This window comes from Carassius auratus, chromosome 14 (genome assembly GCF_003368295.1).
Source record: "Carassius auratus strain Wakin chromosome 14, ASM336829v1, whole genome shotgun sequence".
Taxonomy (NCBI): Eukaryota; Metazoa; Chordata; class Actinopteri; order Cypriniformes; family Cyprinidae; genus Carassius; species Carassius auratus.
Genome location: NC_039256.1, coordinates 26,180,813 through 26,193,218, shown reverse-complemented (window position 1 = coordinate 26,193,218; position 12,406 = coordinate 26,180,813). Strand labels below are relative to the sequence as shown.

Sequence of the window (12,406 nt, the reverse complement as noted above, 5' to 3'; positions counted from 1 at the left end):
ATTCACAATTAAGATATACAAAGGTAGCCATGTTGTAGTTTTGTTGCCATAGCAACAAGAACTTACTATCATAGGTAACAATGAATCTATCATTGTATTACATACAAATGTGTATATTGATATATAGATATATAGATTAGGTAATTTTTTTTACATCTTAAACCACTAACTGCACAAACTATGATGTAGGTTATTCAGATTATTTTCATTTCATGCGATGACAGACTTTACGATGTAAGGTAAGGTAAACCGAGTAACGCTAATGATCAAACTCAAACTACCATTGACAACTGTGTCAAAACAACACCGGAACATGACTGAAGTCGTGAGGGTATAGTTAAAACAGGTACTGTTACGAAGGTCAATAATGTGAAAAACTAGAATGACGTTGATGATGCATTTGTAATACGTACACAGATTATTCTAGCTAACTACTTTATGCAGGTATGCACACTTCTTAAAAAGTGAGTACTTTAAATGCTAAAGCCCCAGATGAGGCACATTGTTTTTTCTTTATCAAGTATTTCGTTGATTCCAGCTGGATTGCAGTTGGAGAAGGCATATTTCTTTATATGAGAGAGAGAGAGAGAGACAGAGAAAGGAGCTTCTACACCTTGGCTGGGCAAAGGAACTGAATTACAAAACACAATCCAAAACATCAATAAACAGTAGAGATCGTTCCTAAAGGAATCCACACGTACTTGCCCCAATATTTCTTAAAACAACCTTAAAACACATGAACATTATACAGAGATGTTTACAATACAGATACCACTTCAGTTATAACACACTATAGTATCATCTCGCTCTGATTTCGTCTTGGTGCAGACTACCGCTGTATGATATCATTTAACTTGTGTTTGGCCTACATAGTGTGTGTGCTGGTCAGAAAAAAAAGTTGCAATGATGTTTTTAGGTCATAAAATCAGCTTTATGACTCTCTCTCTTGGGGTTGCGCCATTGAAACAACATGGCTGTCCCAAAGGAGACAATAGTTTAGAGAAGGGTCTTTGAGATAAGTGATGAAAAACGCTTTTTCTGTCTCTTTTTGTACATCAACAGTGGGATGGCATTGGGAGGCTTTCACTTCCTTGATATGTTGAGAAAGGTTGTAGGTTTTTTTTCGAGAGAAATGGTGAGACAGGCATCCAAAACCTCTCGTGACATTCTCGCTGTCTTAAATGTCACATTCATATATGCATGTAAAGGCCCACGGATGGGGTTCGTAAATGAAGCTTTGGCTGATGAGGGCCTTCTCTAAGTACCCAGTCTGAAAAGAATCAAAATTTTTCCTTTAATTGTAACATGTCTACACGAGAGCCGTAGCTTTCGGCTCACAGTCCAAATATTCAGATGTCACACGGTCATCTACGCCCTTGCATTTTAGAGTCTGCCGACTTGTGAAAGTAAGGACACAGTCAGTGATTTAAACCTGTTCGCACATGAACACAACAAACACAAGAACAACTTATAGAGTTCAATCGGCCGTCTATCTCAAAGTCAAAATGGGCAAAGAAACTCCACTAATGGATTGCAGACCTCTTTGTATCATCCATCTGACACAGTTTTTCATGTTTCCTCCATGGATAAACTATCAATAATGTATTACGGCAATAATCTAATAGAGCTCTTGGTTGGCACAGACTGGAACTCTATTAGCGGTTGCACACTGATGCAGTAATAAAAACAGCTGCTGGAAACCACCCTACTGTCAGTTTCCCAACTGTAGGACTCGCCTAATGAACGGGGGCGATAACGGAGATGTTTCAAAACAAAGCACAAGATAATAGCTTGCTCCAATAGGTTTAGATTTGTCGCTTGGGTGGGCACATTTGCAATATTGCAATTTGAATCCATCTGGCTCATGACCTTGGCATGTCAAGGCCTGATTGTGCAGTCTGAGATCTCCAGTGATTGGCACAAGGCGACCTGTCTGGAAGTCACTGGCACTAAAGCAGTGCACTTGACACGTCTGCGAAGGGGGTCGCATATGCTGCTGAATACAGCAAACTAATGGGAGAGTCGCTGGATATTCAAATCAGGTACCAGTCTGAGACTTCTAGAAAGGATTTTGCATATCTTGTAATTTAATAATCGGGATTTAACATATGTGTGCCAATCTGTTATAAATATAAGTGTGTAAAACACTAAGCATGGAATTTAAAGAATCATTTTGTCAACTAATGGACACTGAAAACTGATCTTAGAGTAATCAGGGATGAACCAATCATGGCTGAACAAAAAGAGACGAACAGACTGTCACACAGCAGGTGGGGCAGAGCATGGATTTGGGCAGAGACAGTCCAGCCATCAGAAGGGGTTTGTCTACAAGAGACAGACATAGCAATAGGGTGAATCTTATGAAAATGTCACATTTCACACCAAAATCAAAACGATGAAAATTCGGTTTTGCATCTCCCTCTTTTTAAATTTTCATGACAATTAAACTAGGTTTCCGTAATGCATATGTTTTTGCATTGGAGAAATTGCATTTGTTTTTATCCTCTATAATTTTCACTACTACAACATTTTTTACTACTTTAAAATTTTTCTCTTTTTTGTAATATAATTGCTTTTAGTATTATATTTTGTTAACAACAGGATTAGAACAAATGTAACCGTGATACTTAAAAAAATATTTCTTTGTAATTATGTAGTTATTTATTGCACATTACAGTGATAAAATTGAGATTTGTTGTATTATGGTAATGACAATAGGACTGCTTAATTATCATAATAGTTTTTTTTGTCTGCTTTTGGCATGAAATATGACTGGGAATATGACTTTTTGATGAAATTCACCTAATGACTAAAAAAAAAAGGACATATATATTCTACAAAGGAAATATATATTCTACAAAGTAAATAAGCATTACTATTTCTTTTAAATCATTTGAATATCCAGGACATCAGACAATAAGAAATATTTGCAAGAAACATTCCAGCTGGAATAAAAATAAAGTCCAGTTAAAATGTTCTCAACGAGATATACATCCTGAAGGCCTGCAATCAGACCTTAAATTTCAGTGTGCATCACACTGCGCAACAGGAAGTGCTCACATTTAGTCTGCTTAAGGCAGTTCTATTTTTAAAATGCAGGTATGAGTATGTGAGATGTGAGATCTCGATGTGGAGCTTGAAATGCGAGGTGAGATACTTCAGGCATGAATAGTAACACTTATCTCAATAGACCAGTTTTAGCCTGTTGGAAAGTCATTAAACAAATAATACTCTTTCAAGAAAAACTCACAACAACATACATCCCTAAGTTGATGGAGGAACGACACATTGATTCTGAAAGGCTACACAGGTATACTTTCTTAGTCTATGATAAAATGTGAGTCAGCTGAGTACAGAAGAACTGGGGGGGGGGGGGAAAGACGTCCACACACTTCAGAACAACGACATTTTGAAAACCTCTTAACGAAAAACCTAAATCAGTTATCATGAGAATCAGTATCAGATTATCTTACAAAAGTGTCACTCATTTTTTGACATTTTGAAATGCAAACATGAAATAAAACATGCCATGTTCATCAATCATAATTAAATGTGAAAGAAATTCCCACCACCACCAACACAATGTAAAATTTCTTTAGGTGTCGCTCTCACACACTCTGGGTTTTCACATTCTACGACGGAGAAACATTCTGCTGATGATCCGCAACGACTCCACCTCTTACCGTACATCAAACGAGTCGGCTCTGAAATCTAATGTTCACCTCAAGAGAATTCACTCTTCTCAGCTAATTGGTTTGCATGTATTCATATGGCTGTGAGTTACGAGAGCGCTCCATCTCCTGATTCAGCATCCGCCTGCTCCTTGCATCGAGATGGCATGCTTCCTTAAACAGTTGTAGGTCCAAGCTTAAGTATTGCCTGTTTCAATATCAACAAACCTCTGTTGACGTCAAATGAAGTGAGAATCTCTGATATGAGGATGAATGTATTGCCCGTTAAGGATGTACAGATTAGGCACACGTTTTGTTGCATTCATTTTTCTGTTGTTTGGGCACATGTTGCATGAGAGATGGGCCTGATTAGGTTGTGGGATTGTGGGAGAGGCTTACTGGATTCAGCGTCATTGGTGCAGCCACCAGGAGTTTAGGAACGGGACAGAAATGGGCCTCCATGGGAACGCACTGGAGGTCGATGGGGTCGGCGCTCAGTACCTCGGCGGCGTCTACTGGAAGACAGGTACAGACAGCCCAGAGATAAGGAGGTGAACCGCAAAGAATATGCAAAGAGAATATAGTCAATTCTTATCTTATCTACTCCAACATCGAATCCGCAGTTCATTTCGAAAATGAGAAAAATAATTACAAGAGTATGAATAAATATTGTGCCATATGATCAAATAATGCATCAGTTATCTTGCAGACCTGCATTTCCACAATCGTAATTTTGTGAGACGCATTTCGGCAAAAAAAGCAAGCTAAGCCGGAAATGAGTGCGGACACCTCAGGTCTGTGCAGCATTATTGGTCTTTACCTGAACTCCAGAATTACTATTACATGCTAAACTAGAGCTGAAAACCACACCGCCAAAACATTTTGGCAGCTTACATAATGCTCAACACAGGGTTCCTACGCATTTTCCCTTTCATAGTAAAAAATATGATTAAAAAGAAATGATTCCCAATATTGAATTCACAATTTGCTGCTCTCACAAAAACTAGCATTACCTAAATGTCTCTAGTCAGTACTAATAGCAGTAGAATTAAATGGTTCTTGGTACCATAGGAAAAACTATTGGAACTACTTAACTGTTTTATTTAGCTATTCGAGTTAATACATTAAAACAGCATGTAGACTGATTATTTAATTAAGAAAACACTACTTTAAAAATGTCAAGTAAAAGCCACTAATGAAATGAAGAACAAAATAACTCATTATATAGGACTAGTGGCAAGTCTATTACTTTTCATTTACACCTCAAGATTTCAGTTTTTTTCTACCATCCGCTGCTATGGTTATCACGGTGACAATCACAATTTCAGATTCAATCCCAGATTTAAATATGATTATCACTCCTAAAAAAATGTCTATGCTCAACAAACATATTTTTGATTGGCTAAATGCTTAAAAAACAATTGTAAATAGAAACATTTGACACTCTTCACAAACACGCCAAGCACCTGAATAGAAATATTTATAATTTGTTTATGTTTGACACATTTTCACACTTTTTATGAAAAACAGAATAGGGAAAATTATCTGGAAAAAACGTTTTCTTTTTTTCTATATATACTGTATCTAGACCTGAAAATTACTAAAACCAAATTCTATACTTTTCTAAACTGCGTAGGAACCCTGTAAACAATCCACAATGTAGCTCTTTAAGAAATAAAGAGGCAAACAAAACATGTTTTTTCGGAAAGTTTGTCCAGGTCAGGCTTGTGGCTTGCCTATGAATCTGCAGAACACACGAACTAAACAGACTAAATGGTGAACTTCAATTTCCCTTAAAGGTACATTTTAGACAATGAAGGAAGGAAAGACAAACAGAAATTCAGAGAACTGTCATCTAAAAATAGACACCCACATCATATTCACAGAAAAACGCAGAGGACACAAATACCATCTCACTCTATGTGAGCCACAGAAACAACTTGCTCCAGTGCAGAATTCCTAAAACACGGTGAAGGGGGAAGAAAAGACAATGAGCTTTTGAAATTTATCACTTAAAGGGATAGTTTGTTCAAAAATATACATTCTGTCATCATTTACTTGCCCTCATGTTGTTACGACTTAACAAACGACCGCAAAAATGATCAATTAAACCACTTAGAATCAAATCAGTACAATTCATAATTCAACCATTCAACTGATTTACTGAAGAGAATGAACTAAAAAAGAATAATCATTTACATTAAGTCATTTAGAAGAAGCTTTTATCCAAAGCAACTTACAAATGTGGACAATAGAAGCAATCAAAAATAAAATAAAGTCATTTGAGAATCCGATCAAATAGTTTACTGAAAAGAACTGAAACAAGATTCATTCAATTATCATTTAAGTAATCTGGGAATCTAATAAAACTGGCTATTTTATCATATAAGCTAACATTTAACTTCAGAAAACTTGACATAAAATGGTACAGTGCCTTGCTGTTATTTATTTTCCTTTAATGTGGTCGCTATAAACTGTTGTTGTATGCAAAGAGCTGGCTAATGATTCATTATTAATGTCTAATGTTGTGAATGAAAACAATAACAGCATACAGGTTTGAAACAACATGAGGGTGAGTAATTAATGACAGAAATGTTATTTTGGGTGAACTATCCCTTTAAATGTAGCTGTTTGCTCTCTAACACAGCGAAGAGACTGAAACAGACAGACAGAAATGTGAACACACGGACACATGGTGGAACCGGGACATTGTGCTCCTCACTGGTCCATAGAGAACTCAAGGACATTGGAATCGTTTGGAAATTCCATTTGGAATTGGAGAACAGTTGCATTAACATTATCTTTACTTGGATAACACAATCAGAGTTTGCATTTCGATTTTCAAGTCTATATATAAAAACAAAAGCATTATTGTCTATGGACCAGAGTTGGATGCTTTACAGCTGTAAAAAGGAGAGGCCAAAATGAAGGGGCAAACCTGGTTGGAGGTGGCTGATTCAGCAAAAGGAACATTGGTGACTGGGGTCGTAGCCGACGAAACAGTGGAAGTGGTGGCACCGTGCATCATGGGAACTTTTTTCAGGCGAGTCAGACAAGAAACAAGGGAAGGGGGAAGGTGGAGGGGAGGAGGAATGTTATGAGTACCATGACATAATATGCCAGAGTCATGGCAGCTACGTCTTCATGTACTGCAAAGATGATGTATTCACTCGAGTACAAACATGCAAACAGAACTTCAAAACATCTTGTTTCGTTACCTTTTAGCTTAGAGAGTTTTATCCGATCACAGTTACATTTAGATAAAACTATTAAGGGTAAAATAAAAACATGGCCATCATCAAAATCACAAACATTTGGAACAGACGGGAACGTCTGACTGTCATATTTTGATGGTGGCAGACAATGGATAAATATACAGTAAGGAAAGAAGGGAAATGTAAATATGCAGTTCATTCCCATTCAAGATTGCCTTAAAATAATATGACACTTTAATTCTTTGGTTGAGAGTTAACCTGATAATGAAAGACACAAACGTTCTACAATACTTGTAATCAAATACAAGTATTAAATCTAATAAAACCAGTTGAAGTTAAAGAGATAAAGGTCATATTATAAGGAAAACTGCAAATTAACACAGCATGGTATGTACACAGCATACAGTGCATCACGGATGTCAAATAATGTCATAAAACTTAAAAATACAGGCACAGGCACTCACTGGCACACTCACTGGTTCAGCACAGATCTAGTGTTTTGACCGGATTGTTACCAGCTAAACGACTGTAAAGGACAAATTTAACTTGGCCAGCTAAGAAAGGAGAGCATTGTTCATCTATGGGCTTGGAAGTGTGTGTGCAACTGCATTTCTGGTAGGGTTATTTTGGGTTTGTTAACACTGAAAGTGAGCAGGGCTGATTTCTACCTTTCTAAACAGGTGAATGGTAAGTTTGTGTGTGTGTTTGTGAGGGGAGGGGACCTAGACTCTACCCTCACCAGTATGTCCAGGCCCTGACAGGTAACGGCTTTGGGGGGCCCTGCAGCTGGTCCAGTCCCGCCTCTCCCAGCGGCCCTCTGTCATTGGGCCTGGGGGTTTGAAAAGGCCTATAACAGATTTCAGGAGGTGAGGGAGAGGAGAGGAGGAGGAGGAAAGGGCACAAAGAAAAAGGAACCAGTCTTAATGAGTCACTCTGAAGGCTTTGGCCTTGCTTGTTTGTGCCTGCACTGTGCCGTCAGCTGCACACAAAATCACACGCTCACATGCATGCACAAACGCACACGACAAGCCGAAATAATGAGAAAATGATAGGAAGCAGTGAAAGCAGACAGGTTGGGTGTAAACGCAGTGACAGACGGGTTGGGCCTCCAGTTTGAGACCTAATGAAAATGACTGTGTAAAGTGCACACGTTAAGTCCTTGTCAATTTCAGTCCTGACCATTACATATATCTTGTGATGATGTAAGAAGTGTTTCTTTTGACTATGAGCACTTTTTTCTCCTGAAAGTCAATAGTCATGTTTTGTGTTTAACAGTACTTTTTGGTAAAAATGAATGCGACGGAAATAAATTGCTAAAAAAAAGAAAAAAAGAAAGATTACAAATAAAATATTCTGTTTATGAGTGATATATTTTAGTGGCTATGAACAATAGAATCAAAATGTATAAATATATATATATATATATATATATATATCAAAACAATCAAAATATTTTGTCCAAAAGTGATATTTAATGTTGTCTACTTTTATTTATTTGATTAGCATCTGTAAACAATGTACTTATAATGTGTTTAAAAATTATATTATATATATAATTGATTTGAATTAATGATTTGTAATTATTTTCTCAATTATTAAGGAAATGATTTATGGTCAGTTATATTTATAAATGTTTATAATATTACTTGTTTTTTTAGATTTACCATACATGGGAAATGATGTAATTCATGTTGTTTCATGTTATAATGAAATTTCATTATTTGGATTGGATGTCTGGGTCTAGGACGAAAAACTAAACAAAAAAACAATGTAATCTACATGTAATAGACGTGAAAAGTTGCAAAAATAAAGGGATGGTAAGTTTTAACAAAAAACAAAACCCCAAACCGAAGGGAAACCAAAATAAGCAAAAAAAACAACATCAAACCAATAAAAAACAAAACAAAAAAAAACCGAGCAAAACAAAACCGAGCAAAACAAAACAAAACAAAACTGAGCAAAACCAAACAAAACAAAACAAAACAAAAGTGCCCAAAGCAGAAGAAACACCCCATGATACAGTGCTGGGCCTGCTGGGAGTTAATCGTGGATCACCCTCCTGTCTGCCACAGATCTGAGATGCTGCTTTAAGGAAACTGCTCATTCAGAGAGACTGGGAAGTGACCTACCAATGCCTCCAGATGGAGCCATGCAGAATACGGAGCCTGCAACACCATGCACAAAGAGCCCAGGAGAAGAGAGACCGAGGAGGATGGAGGAGTGGAAGAGATGCAGAGAAAGGGGAGTGAAAGCAGCATGAGAACAAGACAAAACAACTCTGAGTTAGTGACACACAGCGAAAGAGAAATGACCGTCATTATGGGCGAATTGGTGGCGAGATGGAGACTCGGACACAAAGCAGGGAGAAACCAAGAGCAAATGAATCACGCTGGTAGAAAGATCCTCATCAGGAGGGGGATGTTAACCTGGCCGTTGTTGTGCTGATACGCTTTCTTGTCTCATCAGCTGATTAGCCTAATGCTAACAAGTCGAACTTAGTGCTTGATTTTTGGACCAGCAATTACAGAACATTTACTTTCGAAATGTGCATTACATTGGAGTTAAACAGAAAATTCAGTGGGATCAAATATAGGATTGAGCTTCAATTCATCCATCATGAATCAGGAAGGTGAATATCAGCAAGGCTATGTTACAGCTATTGTCATGCCAACAGAAAAATAAAAAGCAATTCTAAAAGCAGAGAAGACTATTTTCTTGCCTTAAAATAACATGCACTGCATTATCAAGCATAAAACATTTACATAAAAAAATTAAAAGGGCCCATTTTGATTTCATGTTGCTTAAAAAGACCTCAAGAAATGGCATTTTTCTTTCCTGTGCTGCTGAGGTATTTCCACTGAAACAAAATGTTTGGGTGGGGTATTTTTATACCGTCAATATGTAGTTCACGTCACAGCTGTGAAACATTATTTGCTACACGCTAATGTCAGTAAACGGCAGTAAACGCCATTTTTAATTTAAGGAGCATCTTATTGGGAATAAAATTTTTTTTTTGTTTATTTTCACAGAAGAGAAAAAAAGCATATATATATATATATATAGGAATCAAATGTAATGTCAATATAATCTCAAATGTAATCAAGTGCAGCAGGTATTGTATATTTTTGTAGACCACAACCCCAAAACTAGTTATCATTTTTAGTATGTCTGCCTTTAGAGCCTCATTTCATTAATAATCACTCTCTCGCTAGCTACTACTTTTTTTTAAGCTTCAAAATACCTAAATTGTGTTAATTTCTGAAGATTATCATGATGAACAAAATGTGTAATACAAAAAGGGGTTATATATCAATATTGATCAAAGAGCTTATTATATGCAATTTTCCAAAACCAAATGAAGAATCCTATTGGGTTCTTAACAAGGGAACCAGGGTGATGCTAACTTTGTGTCAAAATGACAATCACTGCAGTGCTCTAGATTTGGACTAAACCCACAGAACTCCTATTTTAAATTTCACTTGGTCTTTTAAACTCTCCTCTGCGTGTCAAACGTCCTGTAACTATCCTCTCAGAGCCTCTTTATAAGGCAGAAGGGTTGCTGCTACAGTCATTTAGGCAAAATACAATCTAGCTTTTTACTGATTATGTGAGAACAGTGAACATAGTGCAGTGCGGCATCAGACAAAAAGAAGCTAATGCTCAGGTGCAGGTGCATGAGGAGATGTATGCATCATGGGACTAATTAGCATGCCATGTGCATAGTAGGGTGGACTACTACGAGATAAAGAGAGCAAGTGGGCTTACAGGGAGAGAGATGGCAAGCAGAAAAAGTGCTCAAGTCCTCGTCTAGCCAGGCACTTTGTCTTTAAAGTGCTGTATTAATGCAAGCCAAACTATTACAGGAATACAGTGATATTAGATCAGAGCACAGGGGAATCATCTGTCTGCATGAGCTGACCTGTGGGAATGAACGCTGGCTGCTGCTGCAGCTGCATGCTGGCCAAAGCCTGCTGGTAGTGGAACATGCTGGGGTTGAAGATGGCAGCCGCACCGTTAGTCTTCTCCAGGGTCGGTCTCTTTGGTTGCATGGCTCCTGGTGGCAAAGCCTGAAGTGATCGGAAAAAACAAAACAAAAAGAAAGATGGAGGGCAGAAAGAAACGTTAAAGATAGCCATGATACTGAACTACAGGAAACTTTGTACAGTGTGTGTTCATGTCCAGTTATGCCAATAAATCTGACAGTGTTTGTCAAAATGGGTCAATGGGTCAAATAAGGGTACATTTTTGGAAATTTAGATTTATACATCATCTGACAGCTGTGTAAATAAGCTTTCCGTTGATGCATGGTTTGCTAGGATTGGACAACTATTTAAAAATCTGGAATCTGAGGGTGCAAAAAAATCTAAATATCAAGAATATCGCCTTTAAAGTTGTCCAAATGAAGTTCTTAGCAATGCATATTACTAATCAAAAATTAAGTGATGATATATTTACCGTAAGACATTTACGAAATATCTTCATCGAACATGTTTTTTAGTTAATATCCTAAGGATTTTTGGCATTAAAAAGTTATATATTGTTTTGACCCATACAATGTATTTTTGCCTATTGCTACAAATATACCCCATCGACTTAAGACTGGTTTTGTGCTCAGTCCAGGGTGACAAATTATCTTTTTTATCATATGTGTGCGTGTGTGAAGTTCAAACTTTTATACAGTACCGAGTATACTCATACTTCCGATCAGTGTTGGGGTAAAGCTTTACAAGTCAAATAGATTTCTTGTAAAGTAATGCATTATTTTTAAATTTACAATGAAAATTCTAAACTACTTTTTCAATCCCAGCCCAGGTGACAAAAAGTAACCCAAAAGTAACAATGAATTAAGTGTAACTTCGTAGCACAATTAGTTACTTTTTTATGGAGTAACGCAATATTGTGATGCATTACTTTTAAAAGTAGCTTTCCCCAACACTGCTACCAATATATAATCATATATACAGCTATGGCTAGAATTATGAACCCCCTTAATAAATATTATCAAAGAAGATTGGTGAAATAAATCTGTATTGTTTATTATTTTGATCATTCTTTCAAAATACACAGAAAAATCCAACCTTTAATTGATGCAAAACAACTAAAGTAAGGGAAACTTTCATCATGAAATAAATGTTTTTTACAAGGTACATCTTGGCCATAATTATTAGCCCCATTTTATTGCATTTGTTTATCAACTTCCATTTGCTGAGATAAGAGCCAAGTAAAAGCCTATAATGCCTTGAAGAATTTGGAGAATACCTGACAATAGATCAGAAACCATTCTTATAAAAATATAAGATATATTACAATCTAAAAATATTTTGTTGCACATCAGAACTATATTCTTTGACTTTACTAATTGAAATGTAAGATTAAGGGAAATTAGCAGGACATGGCAGGACAATACCATGTTTGTAGTCACCCTGGTGTTCCAAAAAAATGTAAATATGAATGGCAATATGAAGAGGTGATAATAATTGTGGCAAAACATTTTTATTCACACTGAAAACATCTGTATAT

At 36.7% G+C, this 12,406-nt stretch overlaps 1 protein-coding gene across 5 annotated transcripts in view; it reads right to left on the bottom strand.

Annotated features, from left to right (window-relative positions):
• Window positions 1-839: 839 nt before the first annotated feature.
• Window positions 840-12,406, bottom strand: part of LOC113114153 (muscleblind-like protein 3) — a 41,844-nt gene continuing 30,277 nt past the window's right edge. The window contains exons 6-10 of one of the 5 annotated variants that reach the window (XM_026280942.1): window positions 10,806-10,953; window positions 9,016-9,051; window positions 7,626-7,733; window positions 6,610-6,704; window positions 4,019-4,183 (exon numbers count right to left, since the gene is read on the bottom strand). In XM_026280942.1, coding sequence (XP_026136727.1) covers window positions 4,166-4,183; window positions 6,610-6,704; window positions 7,626-7,733; window positions 9,016-9,051; window positions 10,806-10,953 — 405 coding nt within the window. In that variant the 3' untranslated portion in view covers window positions 4,019-4,165. Of the gene's footprint in view, window positions 4,184-6,609; window positions 6,705-7,625; window positions 7,734-9,015; window positions 9,052-10,805; window positions 10,954-12,406 lie in introns of all 5 variants that reach the window. The other 4 variants (XM_026280938.1, XM_026280937.1, XM_026280941.1 and 1 more) reach the window with 4 other exon arrangements.